This window comes from Bos grunniens, chromosome 16, assembly GCF_055505025.1.
Source record: "Bos grunniens cultivar Pamir isolate PY7600 chromosome 16, Bosgru_T2T1.0, whole genome shotgun sequence".
Lineage (NCBI taxonomy): Eukaryota > Metazoa > Chordata > Mammalia > Artiodactyla > Bovidae > Bos > Bos grunniens.
The window spans coordinates 1,156,282-1,181,619 of record NC_141180.1 but is presented as its reverse complement, the minus strand read 5'-3'; the positions used below and the strand labels follow the sequence as shown (position 1 = coordinate 1,181,619).

At 50.5% G+C, this 25,338-nt stretch overlaps 1 protein-coding gene and 1 long non-coding RNA gene across 14 annotated transcripts; one reads left to right on the top strand and one right to left on the bottom strand.

Annotated features, from left to right (window-relative positions):
- Positions 1-678: 678 nt before the first annotated feature.
- LOC147356005 (uncharacterized) lies at positions 679-1,393 on the bottom strand. Its single transcript, XR_015142923.1, has 2 exons — positions 1,220-1,393; positions 679-1,120 (listed from the first exon to the last, which is right to left on the bottom strand). It is a non-coding gene; the product is annotated as an uncharacterized LOC147356005 (long non-coding RNA).
- Positions 1,093-24,694, top strand: KLHL12 (kelch like family member 12). 13 transcript variants are annotated; one of them, XM_086343086.1, is made up of 12 exons: positions 1,093-1,149; positions 3,275-3,508; positions 6,910-7,063; positions 8,053-8,270; positions 12,444-12,593; positions 13,502-13,616; positions 20,151-20,257; positions 21,028-21,223; positions 21,650-21,808; positions 22,116-22,214; positions 22,846-23,032; positions 23,383-23,796. In XM_086343086.1, the coding sequence occupies exons 1-12, from the start codon at positions 1,093-1,095 to the stop codon at positions 23,507-23,509; spliced, it is 1,803 nt and encodes a 600-aa protein (XP_086199212.1). In that variant the 3' UTR covers positions 23,510-23,796. The 13 variants fall into 13 exon arrangements, with proteins under 13 accessions (XP_086199212.1, XP_086199203.1, XP_086199199.1 ...); XM_086343077.1 differs by lacking the exon at positions 1,093-1,149 and adding an exon at positions 1,427-1,538 and having other exon boundaries at positions 23,383-24,694; XM_086343073.1 differs by lacking the exon at positions 1,093-1,149 and adding an exon at positions 1,427-1,538 and having other exon boundaries at positions 13,502-13,733; positions 23,383-24,694.
- The last annotated feature ends 644 nt before the right edge of the window (positions 24,695-25,338 follow it).

The window sequence follows — 25,338 nt, the reverse complement described above, 5'->3', positions numbered from 1 at the left end:
AGGACTTTTTCTAAACCAAAGCCTCTTTTATTCAGTTCCTTCTCATACTTGGAAAAACTCTTAGTTTTGCAGCCAGGAATTAGGCAATATCATTAAAGCATCTAGATACTATTCTGCACCCAGAAGACAAGGGATTATTTTTAAATTATACATACATTAAGTCCACACGACTAAAATTTAAAAGGCACATAAATATGTAAAGGAGAAAATCTCTCCCACCCTGTCTCCCAGACAACCAGTTCCTCTCTCCAAAGAAATTTCTGTTGCTACTGTACTTCGTATCTTTCCAACTGCAATTTTTATACATATACTGGCAAATATATCTTTCCCAACCCTTCTACACAACTAATGGCAAAGTGTACACTGTTCACAACTTTGTGGTATTGAATTGTATGGATGCACCACACGTCACTGAAACAGTCCCCAATCCAATCCACAAACCACCTTGAACACACATCCTTTTTCATGTGTGTGAGAATATACAGAGGGTAGATATACCCCAAAAATCGCTGTTAAAGGATATCTGCATTCATCATTCAGGTGAACTTTTACAAAATGCCCCCAATAAAACCTGTTATCAATCCTGCGCTCAGAAATATGGATATCAAGAGAATTTTAGATCAGAGATACTACATGAGACATGGAAACACTACACAAAATTAGACTATTAGACTGCTACCCGTTTGGCCATAGTTTTATTATCCCTGAAGAATCAAAGGCGCCACAGAGGAAAACGGTACACTCAAGCACAGCTGGTTTAAACCTTCACAGGCACAGTATCAAGGGGCCTCATTCCCTTCGCAGGCGCTGAGATAAGTGCGCCAAAACCAATCAGAAGCAAAATTTCTAACAGAACGCTCAGCACCCAGCAGCTGTGAAAGGCAGCAGAAGCGGCCAGGGGCCTGAGGACCCCCGGGACGTCTAAGGTCCTTCGCAGTCTCCCTGGCGGAGTCCCGCTTCCAGGGCCCCTTCCACGTAACTGTCTCGGAGGGCAAGCAACAGAGAATCGCGCGGCGGTGGCCACAGGCCCAACTGTGACGCAGAGAACGCCGAGGTCCGTGGTCGCGGGGCTTCGGGATTCTCATCACAGCGATGGTCGGCCCGAAAAGGCCACTGCGGACTATGGACGGGAGGAAACGGGGCGGCTCGGTGGGTTTTCTCGACGTGAGAGGGCGCCTGAACGCGTCAGGTGAAACGCGCCCTGCGGCCAGCTCCCTACCTTGGAAACCTCCGCACTCCTCTCGGGTCGCCGCGCCTTGAGGCCCCAGGGTCTGTGGTCTCAGGGAGTCTTTGCCGCGGTCCGCACACGTGCCGGGGCCCGCGCCCCCTGCGCGCGGCGTCCACCCGCTCCACCCAGGCCCGCCAGCAGCGCCCGAGGTCACGTGACAGCGGTACCGCACGTGACGCGCGCAGACGTGACGTCATCACGGCGCGCGGCCGCGGGCGCGGCGCCGGAGCCTCCGGGTCCGGGCGGCGGCGCTTGGGCACCTCCCCGGCCGTCCGCTCGCCCCGCGCCCGCTCGGCGGGCCGGAGCACAGGTGAGTGGCCCGGGGGCGGCATCCGGCGCCCTCACCCGCCGTCGTCCCCTCAGGGCGGGCGGGGGCCTCCAGGCGTCGAGCGCCGCGACCTCCGTCTGCAGGCTGTCGGGGAGCGGGGCGCCGCTGCTGTTGTCGCCCGCCGGGAGGCGGCCCCTCCAGCGGGGAGCTCGAGGGGGCCCCGGACCAGGTGCCCTGGGGGGGAGCGCGGCCGGGGACCCCGGGAGGGGGCAGCCGCACGCTGGGGCCGTGTCTGTCTGACAGGCAGAGCCGGCTCCGACCCGCCGCCCCAAGGTCCTCACCGTATAGCGGCGTCCGTGCGGGCCTTTCTCAGTCTCCAGAGTTGAAACGAAGTTGACGGAAGGAAAGTCTTTCTGGAGATCATCTTATGCCTGCATGAGCCACCTCTTTTTCTGTAAAATGGATCCTGTAGAGTGATTGGAGCGCTTAAAGAATAGTATGCTACCTAGAAACAGGAGTAGATGAGAATTTAGGGTCTCGTTTTCCCTTTTCGTATAAAACTATGGTTGTGAGTTGTGGATTTTTGAAAAGCATAGTTTGATTTAATTTTCTTGGATCCTTACAGATTCCACATACGACAGACTCTTAGTAACCTTCCAATTTCATTTCCCAGAAATTGTCCTTGAAGCAAATAAACAAAAATAAAATAATAATAACTGAAGCTTGTCAAAAATCAAGAAATTACTTCTATTAATTTTTTAACGTGTAGCCTGTTGTTGAGTTCATTTAATTTATGCGTACAAGTGAACTTTACAAGTGACTGGCTGTGGCCATAAAATTAGTAGTAGAGTTTTGATAGGTTTTCTATCCCAGTAATTCTCTCGTAGTATAGAAGAATTACTACAAATATTAATTTGTTAATATTGATGAATGAATATTACTCTAATAATTAGAGTAGGGAGACCTTTCTGTAGAACTTCAGTAGCTTAAGCTTGCATGGTCTCCATTATTCAGTGTAGGTGTTGGATCCTCTGGAGAGGGATAATGGCATCCCACTCCAGTATTCTTGCCTGGAGAATCCCCATGGACAGAGGATCATGGTGGACTACAGTCCATAAGGTCACAAAGTGTCGGACATGACCGGAGTGACTTAGCATGCAGGCATGCATTGGGTCCTCGTTTGAAGTTTCATTTTAAGAAGAAATCCAAATATAGTTGGAAGTCATCATAAATAATTGGGTGTTTCTTTAGAAAAAGTTTATTGTCACTGATACTGGCCTTTTGCTCTACGTTGAAGGCACAGTTCCTTTCTTGCATTCTGTTAATGAACATTTATTATACACTTGCTAGGAGAGAAAATACATATATAAAACTGGGTCCCCACCCTCTATAAATATTCAGCTACTTAATTTCCTTTAGGTATTAAAAATAGTGACATCACGCCTTTAAGAAATTGTATCTTCTGATTTTTACCATGAGAGCAGCCTTGTGAAGATAGGTGAGAAAGGAGTAGTTTCTTTCTACTTACAGCAGAGAGTTGACAATCCTGTCAGGTGGGTTGGACACTCCATGACAAGGGGAATTCAGAGGGAGGAGAGATGAGATTTGCTCAGGGGGATTAGTGGCTGGCTTGTGTTGGTAATGCCAGGAAGGGAGTGTGCTCTGCTTGTGGATGTTTGAGTCTGATGGCGCCGCCTTCATTTGTAAAGCTAACTGAATATGTTTAGTGTCCCCAGGCTTTCATATATGCTCATTGGTTTTGTTTCTTGTACTTACAGAATCCAAGGATTCTTTTCATTCTCTCTCCATATTGCTTGATGAGAGGCATTATGGCTCCCAAAGACATAATGACAAATACTCATGCTAAATCCATCCTCAACTCCATGAACTCCCTCAGGAAGAGCAACACCCTCTGTGATGTGACGCTGAGAGTGGAGCAGAAGGACTTTCCCGCCCACCGGATCGTGCTGGCTGCCTGCAGTGATTACTTCTGCGCCATGTTCACCAGTGAGGTACGTGGCGAACCATCTCCTCACAAGTGGAGCCCACACACATCACCTTGTAGGCATCTCATTTCACTGATGAGACAGTGGAAGTTCTATATAATTGTGAATCTCTGTAGTCTGGTGTTCAGCGGCAGACTGTGGATACCATCTGCCATTTGCACGTTAGTTTTCTCATTTCAGAATGAGGAATAGCAGTAGGACACATTCTCGTGGTTATTGTGACAATTACCTGAGAAACTTACACGTGACGTGCTTAGAGCAACGTCCAACGTGTAGCAAACACAGGTGTCAGCTACTGGGTTTTCCTTACCAGTGTTTTATTCGTTTTCCTATTTTCTTTCTTCTAAAGTTTAACATTTTAAAGAGTACAGGGGAAGAGGGAGGAGGGAAGCAAAGAGGAAGAGCAGTCTTCTTCCTTCTCCCAGGGGAGCGTTAGTGCAGCCACAGGTGGGTGGCAGAGGACTGGTGCCTGGCTGTGTGGGCACACGAAACATCGCCAGAAAGATGCCAACTTGGGAGCACAAGCCCTTAACCAGGGAATTAGGGACAGGCTGGCCTGGCAAGAAAAAAGGTGGTGCTCGCACAGTGTTAGGAAACAGGCTGCCGCAGTGGTTGCCTGGCAAGACACCCAGCGTGTGGAGGAGCTGCTGAGCCACGAGGGATGCGGAGAGCTAGCAGAGGACAGCGCTCTCAGCTTCCAGGACTGCAAGTCTGATTTTTTATTTTAAATAAATTGTCTCGATTATGTCATCTACCAGTACTTGTACGTAAGCCTGACATACCTCGTCATGGTGATCATGTCGTGATGACGACAGTCGCCGGCTGGGGCCAGATGCTGTGTTAGACGATTGCCTGTCCCACTCACCCCAGGGGCGGCTGCTACCATCTCACTCTACACGTTAGGAAGTAAGGTCTCAGGTACGAAATGCCTTACAGCTTGTGAGTGGTAGAGAGGATTTAATCCTAAGTTAACTTGGTTTGCCATTCCCTTCTCCAGAAACTTAAGTTGATTCTAACTTTGATGTTTGCATCATAAAGCCAGAGTCGTATGTGATGCTGAGCCGGTGCTCAGCCCGTGGCTGGCAGGGAGAATGTGGAAGCCTGACATTTGCCCCAGTGGACCGTGTGTGAGGTGCCCTTGCAGATGCGGTCCTGTACTGCCCCCCACAGTGTCTGCCGGTGAGCACCAGAGCGCTGGTGTTCAACTGGGCCAGGACAGTGTCACCCGGCTGCCAGCAGGAAACACGGAGGACTCGTCACACGGTGTGCGTCCTGGCTTCACTCTTTCTCTGCACATCTGAAAAAGAACTCCCTTTTCATTTTTTTCTCACCAGGATTTTGTAGTCTTCCTTTAAAAACTGACATCAGGCAAGAGAATGGTGAATGGTTCGCGTCTTTCTCAACTGAAGTGTAATTGACCTGCAGTACTTCGTTTGAGGTCACAGCGTGGTAATCCGATACAACATAAGATGATCACAAGTCTAGTTACCGTCTGTCGCTCTTCAGAGTTATTTCAGTATTACCGACTGACTCCCCACCCTGTGCGTTTCATCCCTGGGACTCATTTATTGTGGAATTGGAATTTCGTTCCTCTTAATTTCACTTTGTCCCTCATCTGTCTCACTCTGTCTGACTTACCTAACTTAGTATTAAGTGTGGTAACCTCTAGGTCCTTCCATGTTGCTGCAGATGGCATTATTTTTATGACTCTTTATGACTGAGTAATGTTCCCCTTGTGTGTGTCCCCCACACATATACCGCGTCTTCTTCACTCACCCGCTGATGGGCATTTAGGCTGCTTCCTGTCTTGGCTATTCTAAGCAGTGCTGCTGTGAACACTGGAGTGCATGTGTGTTTTCAAATTAAAGGTTTCGTCTTTTCTGGAAATATGCTCAGGAGCAGTGTTTCTGAATCATGTGGGACTCTTATTTCTAGTCTTTTAAGAATCTCCAGACTGGTCTCTATACCCTTGAATTTGTTTTTAACACTAAATGATTTAAACAGAAGGGTCCAGAGACCTGGATTTTAGGTTCGGTTCTCTTAGAAATTCTGTGTGAACCCTAACGACCATCTAACCTCACTAGGTTGTCTGTAGAACAGAATGATTAAACTTGGTGGTGTCTTCATTCTCTTCCAGCTCTAAATTTCTCCATAAATGCGGTGCCACTGAAATAGCACAGGGTGAGGCAGGAGGCCTGGCTTCAATCTGTCGCTTGTTATTAATAGTGAAGACCTAGGTTAAGTCGTGCTGTATCTCTGAAGCTCAGACCCTTTGTGTGTTAAATGGCCGTGACATCAGACCTAATAGCCTTACCAGGCTGCTGTGACCATCAGACGAAATAATAAGTGAGAGGCACTCTGCAAAATTGTAAAGCGAGTATTAATGTGAAATACTGCAGTTGCTGCAAGTTCTTAGATAGTAAACTCATTTTCCTATTTAAACCATTTGGCTAATGGGACACAGGTTACTGACTAAGAAACTCCTAACGTGAACGTGCTTATATATTTCTGTTCGTAAATACTTACAGTTAGTAAATGTTTTTCCAAAATAATGTATTGGTGACATTTTTTGGTTTGGGGGATTTATTTTATTCTTGGCTTTGTTAGAGAATGCTTTTTGATTATTACTCTGGACTGAGAAGGAATCAGAGTTGATAAAGATGTTTAGTTTATAATGGACGTGCACTGGAGTTTTGTAAGTAGTTGAAATTCCTAAACTAAGATCTAGTAAAACTTTCATAAGGTAACCAGTTTTCAGATAGTTACTGTCCTGTAAAGCTGAAGATTTCCACCGTAGACAAACCATTTTCTATGCTTATTTGGCCTCAACTATACTCATAGCCCCAAGGATATAGTCTAGACTGAATGTACTACCAGTAATTCAGTAATCCCCAGAGAGAATCAACCCAGTATTGGAGGAAGTATCAAACAATCCAGCTGTCTTCAGTGCTACAGTGGAACGCCCTCAAGGTGGCCAGCGTGCAGTCTCAGGGCAGGTGGGCGGTGCTGGCTCATTCTGGAGGGTCTGCAGCCGGAACTCAGCGAAGTTCATGTTTCATCTGAAAAGCCCATGGACGCTAGTGGCATGCTTATGGAACTTTTGGTTGTATTCCATGTCTGCGTTTGTTTTAATACGAGAGCAGCATATTAAATTATTCACAAGTAAAATTGATATTCTCAGAAGGTGTCACCTCTGTGTGCTCTTGGGTTGCACATAGCTCCCCCATTTGAAAGGCTGCAAATATATGCTGTATTTCCTTTGCACAAATCAAAATAGACGCCCTTTTTTTGTTAAAGACGTGTATGCAGTTAATATTGTTAGATCCCTTCATGTGCTCGGATGCGAGCCTCTGCCTTAACCTCGTGTAATTGCAACCGCCATGATCGCATGCCCTTTTCGCTTTCAGCTCTCAGAGAAGGGGAAACCGTATGTAGATATTCAGGGTTTAACCGCCTCGACCATGGAAATCCTGCTGGACTTTGTGTACACGGAGACCGTGCACGTGACCGTGGAGAATGTCCAGGAGCTGCTGCCCGCAGCCTGCCTGCTCCAGCTGAAAGGTATGGCTGTGGAGGCGTGTGCCCACAGCGGCCCGCGGCGTTCCAGGTCGTGGGAGTGGGGGCACCATGGGCCTCGGGGCTAATGCCCATGGCTGAGAAGCTGAGGTTTTGTCGCAGTGTAGAGGAGCCTCCAGGTGTTCGTCTCTGGCTCTTTAGTAAAGAGAGCACATGCTTTCTGTTTGTAAAAACATGCAGGAGGGGCTAGTAGAGGCCTTTCCTTCCGTCTGTGTGCACAGCCGTCCTGTGGGGGGCATGAGACACAGTTACAAGTCATGGCCTCCATGGAGGGGTGCTACAGCAGGTGCCCGGGTGGGTGAGGTGGCTGGGGGACCACTCACAGGGGCCCTTTAACCTTCTGAACCATAAAAATGATCTATTAAACATTGAAGTTGACCCACAGAAGTGAAAGTGGAAGGTTTTCACAGCACTGGCGATGGTGCCCCTTCAGGTGCCGACCTGCACTGACCTCCAGATCCGCTTCTGTTAGCTTTAGCCTTTAGAACACGACCGAAGGAGTGCGAGGCCTTTGCATTAGTGCCCAGCTCTGAATGAATGCTACACTCGGAGCTTTTCAGTTAGAGAAATGGGAGAGTGTTACCAGCCCCTCCTGTCTGTCCTTCTTTGGCGTCTTTCAGTAAGTCCTTGTGTGGAGGAGGGATTAGGTGCGTTGTGCTCAGTGACAGTTGGTTCTGTAGCATGGCGCCCAGGAGTTTTACAGGCGTGTCTATAACTGTGGCGGTGTCCATAAACACAGTTCCTTCTGCTGCACTTGCTTTAAGGCTGCAGCACACATTTATAAAGGCCTTGCTGAAGGCTGCAGAGCACGTAAGACAGAAACAGGATTTGCATTCCCAAAGAATGACATTTCTAAACTGATTCTTAGGCATTGAGCCAGGGTCCCTCTGATCCCACTCGGAGAGGTTGTGACCCAGGGACTGAGGCCTGTCCCCCACCAAGTGTCCTCAGGACCCCTGTCTGTGTCTGTCTAGGCGTGAAGCAAGCCTGCTGTGAGTTCTTGGAAAGCCAGCTGGACCCTTCCAACTGCCTGGGCATCCGGGACTTTGCTGAGACTCACAACTGTGTTGACCTGATGCAAGCAGCTGAGGTTTTTAGCCAGAAGCATTTTCCTGAAGTGGTGCAGCATGAAGAGTTCATTCTTCTCAGCCAAGGAGAGGTGGAAAAGCTCATCAAGTGCGATGAGATTCAGGTACCTACCTGCTTGGCATCCGCTCTCTTCAGGACTGGGCCAAAGACCAAAAGGCAAGATGGAGCTACTATGCTTCTATAGCAGGGCTTTTGGTCAGGTGTCCACATTAGTGCTAAGGTTTGAGCACGTGTCCCTGAAGTTATATGCCAAATGTATTTGCATGTTTATGGAAGGGAGTTCACTTCTTCCTCAATGAAATCTGTGGTCCCAGTGGTTAAGAGTCACTATTAAACAGTATGGAATAAGCAGAAATGGGAAGTTAAGTAGATTTTTTTAGGATACGTCTCTTGTTACCCCTTCAACTTGTTTTGAAACATGCACTGAGAATGTCTCCCGTGCAGCACTCACGCCCTGGGTGCTGGGGAGCTGAGAGAGAGCAAGGCACAGTCTTGTTTTCAGGGGATTCACAGTGTTGTAGTGGAGACAAACGAAAAGATGCAAGTGCTGACGGAGTGTCGGGAGAATCACGAGCCTGTTCAGAGTAAGGAAGAAGAAAGAAGAGGAAGCTTCTGGGTCTAGATGAGATGGTAGAGGAGGTGGATCAGGAGGACCGAACAGAAGGCTGGAGACCGCAAGCAGGACGCAGTGGTCTGCACCTCTGGGCGTGGCGGGCTCTGCTGGCCGAGTTGGGCGGCGGTGGCGTCCCGCCAGCCTGCGCCCCGTGTCCAGGGACGCCACCCCGCAGCGGGGAGCTTGGGGGCTGGTGTGGGTGTGTGCCTAGACGGCACCCCGAGTGTGCGCAGCAGGGCCATCGTGTTGCTGAGGCCGGCAGCCACCTTGGCGGCCCAGCTCTTCTGTTAGCTTCTGGAAGCACCCGGCAGAGCCTCGTTCTCGGGGAGGAGTCCTTCCGGGGGCTTTGCTTCCCCCGCTGAGGAGACGGCGATCCTCAGGGAGGATCCTCTAGGGAAGCTGAGACTTCCTCTCTCTCTCTCTCACTGTCCTCAGATAACAATGAAAAATGACTGTAGATGACTGGATCCCAGAAGTTCATGGCACCTCAGTATAAACAAGAGGTATTAATATATTGGAAGGAAAGTTTGATCCTCTAAATGCTAGAAAAGGAATTTGTTACTTAAAGAAAGTCTGTAATATATTTAGTACGCATATTCAGTAAGCTGATTTACTTTGTTAAAACTAGGATTTTCATGTAACAGCAAGTCTTCAGTATATCTCCTGTCAGTGTTCACCCAGCTTTGTGTTGGTGCCTCTGCCAGGTGACTTTTCTGAGGGAGCTTGACTGGGGCACGTCCACACCCTTGTTTCTGACCCGGTTCACGTGTGCTTCACGTCTGCCTAGGACGCTGCTCCTGCAAGGGCTTTGGGGCCGAGTGTCTGTGACCTGTTCTCGCCTGTGCTCACCTGTGGGGCTCGGGGGAGCTGGGTCCTCGCACGGGACGCCAGACTGGTGGTAGAAGGGGCCCCGCAGACGTAAGCTTCACTGTGAACAATCACAAAGTAACCAACTCCTGGCTCATTTATCAAGTATTTATTGAGTTCTTCCTGTGTGCCCAGAGCAGTTCTGGGCTGGGGATCCGGTTATGGACAAGATGGACCAAAAGCCTTGTACCCTGGGGTTTCCATTCTCACGGTACCATTCTTGGCATTTTAAAGTGTTATTAATTCCCAGAACCATCTCCAGTTTCCGAGATGAGTCATCACCCACACATGGCTCAAGGGGCAGGACTCGGCCGCCCTCGCCTCCCGACCGTTCTGGCGACCACGGGGCAGGGAGCTGGCTGCCCCTAGTTTGTTTCTGCGTGACCGGATCAGGGAGCCTTCGTTCGAGAGCAGTGGAGACTGTGAATAAAGCTGGCTGGAGCGGGGAGGGCAGGGAGCTAGCCTCTTCAGAAGCCAGGACTAACTCTTCTGTACCATCTTCCTCAAGTATCTGGCAAGAATGGCCTTTGCTTTTTTCAGCAAATGACATTTTTTTCTCTTTCATGTGCCAGCCAGAAGCACAGGCCAGATGTCTGACCGTGTTGCTAACTAACGCCGCCTCTGCGCCACGTAAAACAATAGCACCTGAGGCAGCGGGGCGGGTGTCACGTGCGTAAAGCAGCACGGGCTTCAGAGTCGCTCTGGAGTGGCTGTGGGGCAAGTGTTCCTAACCACTCATCTTCAGATTCCTCTCCCATAAAATGCCGAAAATAGTTGTACTCAGTACGTAGGGCTGTTCTAATGTCATAAAAGAATTCTCTGTGAAAACTTATTGCAGAGAAATTTTCTCTGTAGTGAAGCATTAATGTTGGGGGTTCTCTCGGTTTAGCTGTTTCTCTGCAATGCTTGTTTACTCCGTCTTTACTAAGGTCAAGGATCTCTGCTTATGATGGAAAAACCCCATTTTCAGTGGATGTATTTCATTGAAACCTAGAACGTGTCAGAGTCCAGCACTCAGCTGTTCAGAACTCTGAGCCCGTCATCCTTGCCAAAGCCGAAGTTCATTTAAAAACTCACAGCCACTCTTCTGCACCCTCCCCTGCGCCTGGTCCCTCGGCAGCCTGGGCTCGCCTGAGCCCCTGTACGCTCAGTGTGCGAAGCCTGTCAGCTCTGCCATTGTCTCCGCCTCGCCGCCTTCTGCCTGTTGGGCCCAGGGTAGCCCCGTCTGGGCTCCCAGCACGCAGCCCTTCTCAACCATCCTCCGTGGTCGTCAGAGTAACTTTACGAAACATCAGTGTGGTCCCGTCACTTACCTGCTAGACGCCTTTTCACGGTTTGGAGAAAAATCCAGTCTTTGCTTCTCCAGCTTGACCTTTTCCGTCGCCTCCCTCGCTCATCCCGCCACACCAGGCTCTGTCGTTTCCCAGGCTGTCCAGTAGAACGTTCTGTGAAAATCGGAAGGCCCTGTGTCCGTGCTGGCCAGTTCACTGACCCCAAGCACTGGCGGCCTTGAGCACTTGTAAAGTGTGGCCCGTGGGACTGAGAAGCTGAGTTTGTTTTCCCTAGCTGCACCGCGTGGCTTGCAGGATCCCAGTTCCCAGACCAGGGATCGAACCAGCTCCCTGCAGCTGAAGCGCCGTCCCAACCACTGGACTGCCAGGGATTCCTAAAGCGGGATGTTTCGTTTTAGCTCCGCGTGAATTGATGTAGACGCCAGAGCACACGGGGCTCGTGCCTGCGGTTTTGGACAGTGTGGTTGTAGGGCTTCTGCAGGTGTTTCCTATCTACCAAGGCTAACTGCTGCCCCTCCGCCAGGTGGAAACCTACGGCTCCTACAGGAAGGCCTTCCCTGTCCCGCCAGTCTGCGTAAAGTCAGTCTGTCAAGTCAGTCTGTCTCCAGCCCCTGGACTTTTCCCGTTTGATACATAATAACAAAGTGGGATTGTTTGTTTTTCTGACTTAAGTTATCTCCCCACTTTAAGAGGAAGGTTCATGTCTGATTTGTCCCTCCAGAACAGTTCCTGGCACTTAGTAGGTGTTAGGTAAATCCATCAAATGAATGAACGTTCGGAAGCATTTTCTGTCCTTTCAGTTCTTGGGAGAAGTCCCCAGAAAGGCTCCTCTCTCTGGGCGCTGTCACACTCTGAGAGGACCTCAGGACAGGCAGACTTCGGGGCCTGGTCCTCGGGTGTCGGTCTTGTGAGTCCCGGTGCTCACTGTACCGAGTGCTCGTCCAGGGACAAGGTTTCATATCCCGCCTGTCACATGTAGCTCAGACCTCAGTCCCCCAAAAGATTAATTCTATGTATCGTCTCAGATCGCACGGCACTGTGCAGCGTGGTCGCTTAGGTGCTCATTGATGATGCTTTGCAGACTCCGCGTTCCTTGCGTTGTTTGAAGGGAAGTTCCTGCTCGCAGGCCTGGCTGAGGAGTTGGGGAGCAAGGCTGGACGTCCTTAAACAGCACTGTGAATAAATGTGTCCTGAGAGCCAGCTTTGAATAGAGCAGCAGCTTCCCCTTTTGCCTACTAAAGTTTCAGAAATGACCGGAAAAAATTTAGGAATGGAGAAAATTCTGAATTAAAAGCTGATTTGTGACTGATGGTCTATTAAGTACCCTCTCTCTTAGATGTTTTTCACCCAATCTGACTATAACTCTTCTCATGATCTTAGCAAGTTGTGTCTGAAACGATTGTTTCCCCAAGAGCCTGGCTCTTTCTGGGAGATGGGAGTGACTGGGGGGAGGGGAACGGAAGATGGCTCCAGAGCTCCCCCACAACGTGTCCCGCGCCTGCAGGTGGATTCTGAAGAGCCGGTCTTCGAGGCTGTGATCAGCTGGGTGAAGCACGCCAAGAAGGAGCGGGAGGGGTCCTTGCCGGACCTGCTGCAGTATGTCCGGATGCCCCTGCTGACCCCCCGCTACATCACAGACGTCATAGACACTGAGGTGAGTCGCCAGGACGGGCGTCTCTGCAGCTTCACGTCCTGCACCCAGAACTGGTTCCCCTAGAGGCAAAGCACCCCCGGAGCCTGTCCCGGTCTGCCCGGGACGTGCACAGTGCAGGGTCTGCAGGCGGTCACCGGGCAAGTCGGGCTCCCAGCAGAAACGAGAATCTGTGGCTTCATTTAATTTTGCTCTTTGTTGTCTTTTTGTTTTGCAAGCCCCTCATTATTTTGCATAGCAGTACTGGATGATAAGTTTTGTCCCTTTCTCCATTTAAAAAATTATTCCAAAAAAAATTTGTTCCATGAGAGGGGACATAGGTAAACCTATGACTGATTCATGTAAAGCAGTTATCTTTCAATTAAAAATAAATTTTAAAAAATGCAAGGCAAAAAAGAGCAAAAAAAAATTTGTTTCAAATTGCTTTGGAAAAGACACTTCCCTTGTCAAGTCTCTCTATTTTTGACTCTGGAAAGGTCAGCTTGAAAGCAGTGTGATGTTTCACATCAGCTTGGCTCCTGTCGTGTTTGTTTACAAGCATTTCTTCAGCCTCAGTTCCCTGTGGGGCGTTTCCTGACTTTCTCCAGGAGCCACCGGGACCACCCTGGAGACCACCAATCTGTAAAGCGTGGGTGAGGCTGGCCCAGCCCGTCTCTGAAAGTTCATCACAGACACGCCTCTCCAGTCGTTGGCATCAGGGGGCTTGCCAGCTGCTTAGTGTCATCTCTCAAACTCGGTCTCGTTTGTGTAACTTCTTCCTATGGTCCATTCACGTACCCTCACCTACCTTTGAACCATGTGACGTCTATTCAAAACAAACCTTTTTAAACTCATTTCCGGAAGCCCACGGCCTCAGCCCTGCCGGCAGCCCTGCTGAGGCCCCCGCGCTCACTCTCCTCCCGCTGTTGCAGCCTTTCATCCGCTGCAGCTTGCAGTGCAGGGACCTCGTTGACGAAGCCAAGAAGTTTCACCTGAGACCTGAGCTGCGCACTCAGATGCAGGGGCCCCGGACGCGGGCGCGGCTGGGTAAGCTGGCGTCTCGTGTTCGCTGTGCCATCTGGAGCAAGGCCCTCTGCCACCCTGACCTTGAGTTCCTAGAAACCAAGGGCATCGTCCCTTCTAGTTCATGTGGCTGTTGGGAGGGTAAGAGGAGATACGGGGGGAAAGCACTTTACAAATGTCAAGTGTTAGGCAGTGTAAGTCCCAGCTGTATTTCAGCGTATTGGGGGCCTGTGGGTTAGAGCTCTCTCAGATGCTGTGCAGTCAGTGAACCATCTGCGGCCCTGCGCCTCCCTCCTCTGGGTGGAGAGGAGGCGAGGAGGAAGCCTTGTGGGTGAGGCAGGGGTCCGGGAGGTCGGAGGCGGTGCTGTGCAGCGGGTGAGGGCCTGGAGCCGAGCCAGACGGCGGTGCTCACCCGCGATTACCACTCACCGGGGGTGTGAACTTTGGCAGGAAACTTAACCCCTCTGGGTCCATCGCCGCATCTGTGAAACAAGGGTCCTCACAGCTCCAGCCTTGCAGGTTGCTGTGAAAGGGAGTGCGTGCCGCCTCCGGAGGCTGTCACCTCAGTGGACAGGCCTGGGCTCAGGTCCCGGCAGCCGCTGGCTGGCCTCCACTGGCCTGAGCTGACGCCTCGGCCTCTGAAACGAGGAGGCCAGATGAGACCGTGCGTGGAAGATGCCTGGTGCTCCACCTGGTGTGCGGTCTGTGCTCACGTGTGCCCTCGATTCCCGCTCGCTGTCCCAGGAGCCTAAGCGTTTGGCAGCTTATAAATTACTCTGTGTACATGAGGTGGTGTTTTGTTGTTATTATTTCCTGTTTTTACTCTTATCTGACTGTGGCCTCATGCGTGCTGGGTGTTAATTGATAATTAAGCCTTTCATTCATAGATATAAGTAGAGTGATTTATTTCATTCTAATGGCAGAATTAATAGGTCTATAGAAATTTTAGAAACAAAGAGAAGCAAAAAAGTAAACGAGTCATCTGTGATTCCACCACGCAGAGATGCTGCTTTTTGTTGTTTTGTTTTTAAAGGGATGCCGTTCTGTTGATCCCTGGGAGATGACAAAATGTAGCTTGTGTCTCATGTTGTATACAGAGATTTATAATCAGCATGAGATACATGGAAAAAATATAAAAAGAAAATTTTTGAAAAAGATTGAAGGACTGAGTGAAAAATCATGAGAATATTAGAAGAAATTATAGGAAAATATCTGTATTCTGGGTGGCCTTTTTTTCTATTTTGATAAATACACACAACGTAAAATTCACCGTCTTTCCATCTTGGATACATTTCAGTGTTAAATACCGTCATACAGCTCCCACGTCCAGAACCGTTTTCATCTTGCAGAACTAACGCTCTGTATCCATGAGACAGCAGCCTCCCTTCCCTCTGTCCCCTTTTAACTAAAATAGGAAAACTTAGAGCCCTTCATGGTTACTTGACTGCATCAGGTTTGTTTTTTTTGTTTTTTTTAATTGATGGCAAAAGGCAAAGAAATGGACTGGTGGACTGGGAGAAAATACACTCGATACATACGACAAAAGGTTAGTATTTCTACTATAAAAAGAACCCTGCGTGGCAACAAGAAAAAGAGCAGTGACCTCGTAGAACGGGGGAGCAGTGACCTCGTAGAACGGGGGAGCAGTGACCTCGTAGAACGGGGGAGCAGTGACCTCGTAGAACGGGGGGAGCAGTGACCTTGTAGAATGGGGCACAGGAGCAAACAGGCAGCGCCCAGAGCACCCTGTGAGAGGGAATGCTGGGCGCCCGAAAGGTGCTTCACCCGGAGGTCTGGACGAGGTGCACAGCCTGTGTCCCACCTCGGGAGTGTCCTGTGAAGCAGTGTACAGTATAGACGTAAGCACGTAAGAGTGCAGACACAGACATGAGCATGTTTACCGCAAATTGCTGATATGGAGAAAGAGAGTGAGTGCAACCCGCACGCCAAGTGAAGGGGAGGGGCTGGTTGAATTCTAGCACGGCTGTACCGTGTGACGTCAGGAAACTTAAAAGGCGTTGAGTCAGATTCACAGACTTAATTGTGTACACTGAGTAGGGGAGAGGGAGCAGCAAGACTTCCGGGTGTGTGTGTACCTGAGCACAGAAAAGGGTGTGTATACAGGATAAGCACTAACCTCTTAATAAAGTGAGAGCGCAGGGGGATATTAACTACTAAGGCTTTGTTTCCGTACCTCTGTGTTATTACCATACGCTTGTGGTTACACAGAAAATAACAAATAAGTATTCTCTAAATACCAGCTGAGCCAGTGAGGTGGTGCCAGGAACCTGGCGCTCGGAGACAGGACATTCTCCTTGCTTTGGTTCCTGCTCCCAACTCCGTCACTTACTCTAGTAACTCACTGTCTGAACCCGGACAAGTCCTTCAGCGCCTCTGGATTACCACCAGCTGCACGTCAGAGGAGTTAAGTCAGTCACTAGAGTTCTTTCCAATACAGAAGATATGTTTCCTTTTTGTAGAGCCAAAAGCGCCCCAGCCAGTTCATAATTGCTCGTTAAGTGGCTCTACAGTGACACTCCGTGTGAACCAGCCCAGAGGTGGTTTAGAGGTCAGTTCCTGACCTTGTTTGAACAGGCAGCAGAAAACCTCTGTGGCTTAAAGAACTTGCTTGTTGTCCTGCCCTGGAGGGGTAAGAATGTGATTCTGCACGCCCGCATGGTGCTGAGGTCCTTTTTTCAGAAGTCCTAGGAAGGAAATAATGAAAATATTCCCAGCTGGGTTCTTAATTTAGCATCTCTGTGTTTCCAGCTTAGCATGAACCGTGCCAGCCGTCCTGTGCTCTGCCGGCCCCTTCGGGAGGCTGCTGAGCCAGTTACCAGGACGATGGCCCTTCTGCACACAGCACAGGGCAGTGAAATGCACAGGAGTGAGCGTAGCATGCCCCATCCTACACGTGGGGTTCTGTTTTCCTTACTACCCTTACCTCTTACTCTCACCAGAGATGTAATGCAAATTGCAGCTCCTGCCTTGTCACTGGCTCCTTTCCTGTGCAGGTGGAAATGCAGGTCCTGAACGCGTCCTTGGCGTTCCTGCCGCCTGTCTGCTCTTCCCTCCAGCAACGCACCCCAGGGCATGGGCGTTCCCCCAAAAACAGCGGTGACCAGGCACTGCTGGGAGGCCTCGGTGTCAGCAGTGTGCCTGCACACACAGTTCTCGTCATGTGTCTTAGACACGTTTTCCTCCTCGTAAACGTGGAAGTCCAGCTTGACAGGCCCCCGTTGGTTGGCAGAGAACTAACAGGCTTCCTTCTGCTCAGCCGTTTGCCCAGTTCTCCTTCACAGCAGGCAGACTGCAGGAGTAGTGGCCCCAGCTCAGGGTCCAAAGACAGTGAGACCCTTGGGAATCGTTCTGAGGGAGGAAGACTCCCAGGCACAGTGCAACAGAAGGCATTGAAAAGGCCAGTGTTTCTGACCAAATAAAAATCATGTACCACATTGTAATGGTCAGCTAGGAAAATAAATTCACTACAGCCACAGCAAAGGGTTAAAGTACTTTGTAAAGAACTAAAAAAAAAAAAAGCACATAAGACAAAAACACTAGAGACTTGAGTGTATGGTTCACAGCCAGGGAGGTCTGTTAAATATAAGGGGAGAAGTTCAGCCTAACTGCTAATAAAGTCTTATTAGTGATAAATAATACAATAAATACAATTTCTTGCCTATCGAAGTATCAGAGAAAATATGCAGTGCTACAGAAAGTAGAATGGATTGGCACCTTTAAGTGTTGGTGGGAATGTAGTTTGTCTCACCTCTCTTATAGATCAAAAGATTCTTTAAGGTTCACGTTCTTCACGAGGCAGTGCTCTCATTTCCATGTTAAAGAAACGGGGAAATGTCTCATATTCATGGACGTTTACCACAGGATTCTATGTGATTATTTATAATCCAATTAGCAGCTCCTGAAATGCCTAAAATATTAAATCATAAAGGCTTTTGTTAATATCTTGAGAAAATGAAATGGAAACAGGCTGTGCTGTGATGTGTCCCACTTCTGCTGTGTAGACATTCAGAAACAGAACTGGAAGGAGACAGTCTTATGTTTTGGGGTCTTTGTGGAATTACAGATAAAGTTTTTTCATAATGCTTTTATTTTCAAGCTTTTTAACAGTGAAAATGTGCTTTATATATTACATGTTTTATAATCACAAGACGTAAAACTTTTTTATCTTTTTAACCAAAGGGCGGGTCATATGCAAGTAAGGGCGACAGTCATACCTGCTCTTGCTTTTTAAACTTTTTAAAAGGAAATCATCTTTGTGATAGAAAAAGCTACACAGGCTAAACAGACATCAGTATTGCCTAAAATTACGTTTTCAGTGTTAAAACACTGGCCTTCTTACCCTTATCAAAAGCTCTGTTGGCACTGACATGAACTCCAGCTGCAGTGGGAAGTGAATCAGTTCACTCACTTGGCAGACAGGCTTCCAGCACGGAGGCTCTTTCAGGGACGGTAATGGGCAGAGAGGCTCGGGGGCCGGTGGTCTTGGCGCCCGGGTGCTCAGAGTCCTGAGCTGCCGAGTGACCCCAAGCTCACCCTGTCCTCTGTGAGCCGGGGCCAGCCGGAGCCTGCACCAAAAGCCTTCCTGCCAGTCAGCTGGTCCTCTGGGTGTGCACATCACAGCTTGACTCAGTGGAGTTTGCTTTACCGTGTGGTGGAGTTTGCTTTACTCTGTGGTGGAGTTTGCTTTGCTGTGTGAAGCATAGGAAACCCCTCAGCTGTGGGTGTTTTCGCTCAGCTGCCCCTCCGGGGTCATCATGGCCTCCCCACCCATGCGCACGTCAGAGGGAGAGAATTGCTGGGGGGAGAAGGGCGTAAATGGGAGAAAGCACTGCCAAGGAAAACCCTGGCCCCCCAGTTGGAGGAGCTTAAACATAAAATCAGTGTCTTGCGAAAGGACCCTGTGTTCAAATGCTTTGTTTGCGAAAAGGAAGTGACTGCTCACCTTGGAGTAGGGCCTACCTACTTTACTTGGCAAGTACACAGAGAGGTGCCCTCTCATAAGAGGAGGTTAAAATCCGTGGCTTTTGTGTGGCTTATTAAGGAAAACAGAAAACATATATAAAAGCAGAATAATCAAAGAATTCCCCCATACCTGTCACCCAGTTTCAACAGTTACTGACCTGTAGCCTATGTATTCTGAAGCAAATCCCAGACAGGATAAAATTCCATCCATATTATATTATGCTTTTGTGTGTGTCTCTGAAAGATGAAATATACAACCGATTATGTACCTTCGTCAGATTTAAGTACACGTTCACATTTCTGCAGTTTTCCCGTAATTTACTTTTCTTTGTTTTTGAACACTTCAGCTGCTCCAGTCAGGATCCAGACAAGGCTCACATGTTGCACTGGGTTCATAGCTCTCTCTAGTCTCTATAAAATCCACAGGCTTTTCACTCCTGCTTTGGTTTTCCTTTGCAGTTTATTTGTTGAATTTCCCATGATCTAGATTTTATTGGCTACATCCCAGCAGTCTTATTTAACACGTTTTCTGTTCCCCGTGTCTCCTGTAAACTGGTGGTTAAACTAGACTTGATCAGTCTTGATAAAATTTAAGATTGAGCTTCAGTTTTGTGGCACAGGCTCTCCACAGGCGATGGTGGCACGCTTCCTGCTGAGCGGTTTGTGTCGTTCCCCTGCCGGTCGTGGCAGCCGTGACTTCCCTGGGGGCTTGTCTGTGTTTCCTGTCAGTTTAAAGGTACTCCGCTTGGTCTTTCCAGTCCAGGTCAGCTAAATGCTGTCCTGAATGTCCTGAAATGCCCCAGCTAACTTCTCTACAGTAGAGCAGCTACACAGGGAGTTTTCTCAAAAGAAATATTATTGGAATATTATCCAGAGAAGTCCCTAGGGGAAAGGGGAAGACACAGAAGCTATCAAAATGCCTCATTTGGTAAGATAGTAGAGAAAAAGACTCCCTTTAAAAGTCTAGCCTTATGGTCGGTTACCTGGCAGTTTTGATGAATTAACAGGACATGTGGTCATGGAGTTGGCTAATTTGGAAAAATTAAGGTCATGGAAAAGATTTTTAAATTTATTATTTGGTTCCTAAGCCACATCTCTCAAATTTTGGGAGCCAAGGTTAGGAGAACATTCTTTGCCATCACAAAGAATTCCTGTTTTGAATTTTACAGGGTGAGAGAGGCAGGGAGCTCCTCCAGCCTACCCTTAAAGCCTGTTGTGGGCTAGCTGGAACCGTATAGATGGGTTGATGAGGCGTAGGGTGTGCTCAGGCTTCTCCCATGCACAGAGGAGCCTCACGGGCTGCAGTCACGGGGTCACGAAGAACCCGAGGCGACTGAGCACGCACGGCGTGTTCAAGCATGCCTTCTGGGCTTTAATGGAAACTCACGTCGCAGAGATTCGGGTTCTCAGGAAGCAGCAGTTTGCTGCTGGGCAGCTCTGTGGAGGCCTCCCCTCTTGGACGGCTCCTCCTGGCCGCGCGGGGCAAGGCGCCCTAGTGCTGTCTGCACTGCCCCGTCCTTGTGGGCAGTCAGCCTGCAGCGCGGGAAAACGGCCTCTCTCCTCGCTTGTCCTCAGGAGCCAACGAAGTGCTTCTGGTGGTCGGCGGCTTCGGAAGCCAGCAGTCTCCCATCGATGTGGTGGAGAAGTACGACCCCAAGACGCAGGAGTGGAGCTTTTTGCCAGTAAGTTGTGATGGAACCAGGCCCAGGGAAGGAGCTTAAATGTCCGCAGTCCCTGACTCCGGGTGGTAACTAGCCCAGTCCTCAGAGTGGAGAGGCCTGGTCACAGCAGCGCGTCCTGACAACAGGCAGTTACAGTAGTCGGTTGTTGACTGACTCAGCTTCAGGAGTACCTTCAGCCCTGTGTGCAGTTACACTCGGCTGGCCCGCCGCCATTCCCACGCCTTCCCCGGGCCGCCCGAGTGGTTCGCAGGGTGCCTGCCCCTGCCCTGTTAACCTGAACACGGTGCTCAACTGTCCTGGACTGAGCTGGTGTCTGTGGGACCCAGGGTCTGTGTCTCCTTCGGGGTTTCTGCTTCAGTGCAGTAACAGAGACGTGGGGGTCTTTTGGTCATTTCTCATGACCTTCCAGGTCGTTGGGTCCTTGCTCTTAGGGAGCAGTGCACTAGTCTCTTCCTGCTTCACGGAAGGATGTTGGTCTTTAGCGCAGTGCTTATGGAGCGGGAAGGAATCGGATACTGGATAAGGGAAGGACGGTAGATCCTCTGGAAGCCTTAGAGATAGACGTACAGAAGGCACTCATCGGTAAGAGCATCAGTGAGCAAGAGGCTTTCGTCCAGTGGGCAGGCAGCAGATAAACCGCTGCTCAGAGGGCTTCACGGCCGCAGGTGAAGCAGCAAGGTGCGGAGGGAAACCCAGGAAGGACCACAAAGATGGGGCCTGAGACCGGCCTGGCTGAAGTGGCAAAGGCGCCTCTTCTCCCCCGACCCTAGAGCATCACCCGGAAGAGACGCTACGTGGCCTCGGTGTCCCTCCACGACCGGATCTACGTGATCGGCGGCTACGACGGCCGCTCCCGCCTCAGCTCCGTGGAGTGTCTGGACTACACGGCAGACGAGGATGGGGTCTGGTATTCAGTGGCGCCGATGAATGTCCGGCGCGGCCTAGCTGGAGCCACCACCCTGGGAGGTAGGCTGGTGCACAGGGCAACGTGTGCATTTCGGGGTGGCTGGGTCGGGGTTCACACCTCTCTGTGAAGTGCGGAGGCTGCTGGCGGGGTCAGTCACGCCTTTCTGCTTTCAGACACTCCCAGGCGTCTCAGTGGTGGCGTTGGGGCTGGTAACTCAGGTCCCGGCGTGCTGAGAGGCAGCTGGCACCAGTGGTAATTTTGCAAATTCCCATCTAGGGAGTGTTTCTGAAGATTCCATCTTACTCTGTTCTCTTACTCTGTGTCTTAACTGTGCTGTCCTCTTTAAGAAAGACTTAATTGATTTATCCCTTAAAAAAAAAGTTGTTTTTGGCTCCAGGCATTTGGAAGAGTTGTGGGAGATTTGTAGAGAAGTCGTTAGAAACCTCTCAGTCTCTAACGGCCTGTGACTCCTTCATCCTGAGCAGATATGATCTATGTCTCTGGGGGCTTTGATGGAAGCAGGCGCCACACCAGTATGGAGCGCTATGACCCGAACATTGACCAGTGGAGCATGCTGGGCGACATGCAGACGGCCAGGGAAGGTGCCGGCCTCGTGGTGGCCAGCGGGGTCATCTACTGTCTAGGTGTGCGGGGTCTGGGCAGGGCGGGGGCGGGGCGACTGAGGGCAGCGGCCTCGGCGTGGGGTCCCTTTCACCAGAATTGGCTCATAGACTTCCTCCCCCTAAAAGCCTGGTCTGTCCCAATATAGTTTTCACTCACTGGGATTCTCCTTTCCGTGAGAGCAGAAGACGGTGCTGTCAGATTTCTCTCTGGAGCCCTTGAGGGAGAGCTGGAACTAAGAGCATCAGTGAGGCCCTTGAGAAAGGCAGGCCGGGAGTGAACATCAGGACTGACCATTCTTTCTGGAATGGTTCCCGTTCTGTCTTTCAGGAGGATATGACGGCTTGAATATCTTAAACTCAGTTGAGAAGTATGACCCCCATACAGGACACTGGGCTAATGTCACACCAATGGCCACCAAGCGCTCTGGTAAGACCAGGCAGGTCCCGGGGCAGGAGGCGGAGCTGTCAGGCGTTGCCTGGGCAGGGGGCTGCAGGCCTGTCTTACTGGCGACCTAGGAAGCGTGGGTCAGGGCCATTCTCCTCAGTGCCTGTGTCCCCTAAATACAGTGGCATGAGACACAGCCCAGACTCTCACTGGGTTAGTGTGAGAGCAAAGCCTCCTTGCCTTATCTTTTTGCACCTGAGTCCCTCCCTGCATCCTAGCCTCCAGCCCAGCTCTGTGCAGTGACACGGGCTGCCTGAGGGAGTGTGCACGTGCAGGAGTCAAGGGGGTCTTCCTGAGCCCTCAGGCTGGGGTAGAGGAACAGAGAGCCCAGCCTCCGGGTACCAGATGCTCCAGACCCATCACAACCCCTCTCCTCTCTTTTCCTCTTTTTTCACTCCTTTTCTCATGACAAGGGTTGGGCTCCGAGTTAGTGAAAGCAAGATGACGGCCAGGCAAAGAGGGTTGCAGGTGGGTGGCTGTGCTGGACTAGATCCTCCAGGCTGTCTGGCCCTCGGCCACTCCGGGGCTCACCCTGCCGTCAGTCAGGGTTTTGTTTCTAGGATTCAGATCCTCAGCTCAGCAGCCTTCATCTGCTGTGCCCTTTCCTCCCCAGGTGCAGGGGTAGCCCTGCTGAATGACCATATTTATGTGGTGGGGGGATTCGATGGTACAGCCCACCTTTCATCTGTGGAAGCCTACAACATTCGCACCGACTCCTGGACAACAGTCACGAGCATGACCACCCCGCGGTGCTACGTCGGGGCCACGGTGCTTCGGGGGAGACTTTATGCAATTGCAGGGTGAGGGGTAAATCTGGCATCCAGGGCCGTGTGATCTCATGCACGTGTGTGGTGGAGACAGGGTTTGGTTCCGCAGAGAGAGGGGCCCCATGGCAATCTTAATGTGGGGCCATGTGGGAGGGGCCTGGGCGGGGGCATTTGTGGGGCGGGGCTGTGGGCCAGGGCTTTGTGGGGTGGGACCTTGTGGGGAGAGGGCGGGGCGGAGCCTATTGAGACAGGTCGTGGGCGAGGCCGGGGGGGGGGGCGTGGGCGGGGCTTTGCGGGGAGGGGCGGGGCTTTGCGGGGAGGGGCGGTGGGCGGGGCCGGTGGAGGTGCGCCTTTCTCCCTCACTGCTCGCCCTTCTCCCTCAGCTACGACGGGAACTCCCTGCTGAGCAGCATTGAGTGCTACGACCCCATCATCGACAGCTGGGAGGTCGTGACCTCCATGGGAACTCAGCGCTGCGACGCCGGCGTGTGTGTTCTCCGAGAGAAGTGACTGGGCGAAGAGACAGTTTGCAGAGAACCAAGGGTCCTTTCCAGAATGTCTGTCTCAGTGTGGGGAGGGGATTACAGGCTCAGTGCCGCGGCTCTGATTAAGATTATTTGACACGCCCTGGCGTTGGGGGTGTCCCCGAGGAGGGTGAGCCGCAGACTCGAGGGCGGAGGCCGCACCCTGCGTGGGTATGATCGGCCAGACTCTTCTCTTCCTGGCCGCGGGGGCACTTGTTCCTCACCTTTAACTTACTGTGCGCTCCAGAGAATATACCTTTAAGTTGTGCCTCGTGTGCTGTGAAGAATTAAGGTGAATATGAACTCCAAGGTGTGGGCAGTATCCAGCCTCGATGGTTGGAAGGGTACCAACTCTCTTGCTTTTCCAAGAATAAATCTCTTTCCTAGTCTACAGGTAACAGGGGCAACACAGTTCAGCTCTGGAGGAAAACGAGGAAAGAGCTCTGTCAAAACCTCGGGGGCCTCAGGAGTTGGGGAACTGGGTGTCCAGTGCAGGACGGGAGCTGGATGCGGTGGGGTGTGAGGGAACCTGCAACACGTGGAAGGCTGAGGGGGCCCTAGACACAGAGCAGCAGAGCCAGCACGTGTTAGCTGAGCAGCAGTGCAGGAAAAGTGTCCCAGACCGAAGTTCCTGTGACTTCACCATTGCCCTGCCTGCCGCCGCGCCTGTATCCCAGGAAGGCTTTCTGCTGAATCAAGGACTGCTTTCTCCGCTGTTGCCGCCCGTACTGTTTAGGGGGAGGGGAGGAGCGGGGATGGCAGCCACCGGATGACTCCCCTCGTTCTTGTGAGGGCACACTTGTGCTAAGGAGTCGTTTTTACTGCTGTGTTTTGTACATGTTGTCTTTTCTTATTAGAACACCCCTTCCCTCCCTTTAACCTGGATCTTGCTCATCCCAGGACGGAATAATCAATGACAACCGAAATCCATTTGCTAGTTTCAGTCCGCCTGTCCTTCTGAACTCCTTCCAAGGCTCCCCTGTGCTGTGCAGTGACCTTCCTGCTCGGAGAATTGGGAGTGTGGGGACAACATGGTCACCTAAACAAGGATGCACTTTCCCTTTGTTCTGAAATTCCTTTTTTTCCTCTTTCCCTGAGTTGTATTGACCTAAAGTTCATTTTGTTTGTATTTTTTTAAGAAAATATTAAAAAAAAAAAAAACAAAAAAAAACAATGGTCTCAAATGCCTGTGTTTGTGGCAAACCAGCACCATCTTCCAGACATTTTGGGGGACAAGGCATAGGGACCTGCTGTAGGTCTTGTCTCTTCGACCCGTTCCCTTGTGTGTTTGCCACTAACTCTGCTGTGTCTCTGTTAGACAGCTCAGAGGTCTCCGGAGACTCATCAGCACGAGGTTATCTGAATGGCATATTCATGGCCTCCCCTCACACTTGGACATGACTTGGAAACCACAGGGAACAAAGCGGAGGCAATCTTGGGGTAGTTTTTTACCCGCTTGAATTTTAGGGTTTTAGTTGCCCCAGTCCTTTTCCCATTTCCTTGGGTTTTGTGCCACGTGACACAAATAGCTATGCAGAAGGCTCGCAAAACTGCAAAAACCCTGATATTTCCAGAGCAGAGGCAAGGGGGAGCCAAAGAGGTTCAGGAAAGAGGCCTGCCAGCCTTTCCCTAGCAGATGGATTGTGCTGCTGATTAAACCAAGTTGTGACACTTGTGACTCATTCTCTCAGGGAGGAAGAGGGGAGGCAGAAGAGTGGGGACCAAGAGCCGATGGCCCTAGGCTATCTTCACTGGTGACTTTTGAGTTTCAGACCAATTTCCCAAATAGTTCTGAGAAGAGTGTCATCTAGGTAA

Excerpts from the sequence above, each read along its gene's own strand:
- KLHL12 (XM_086343073.1), top strand. The coding sequence starts at position 3,314 with ATGAGAGGCATTATGGCTCCCAAAGACATAATGACAAATACTCATGCT. Across the intron at positions 3,509-6,909 it reads GCGCCATGTTCACCAGTGAG|CTCTCAGAGAAGGGGAAACC; the intron begins GTACGTGGCGAA and ends TTTCGCTTTCAG. Across the intron at positions 22,215-22,845 it reads AATGGCCACCAAGCGCTCTG|GTGCAGGGGTAGCCCTGCTG; the intron begins GTAAGACCAGGC and ends TTTCCTCCCCAG.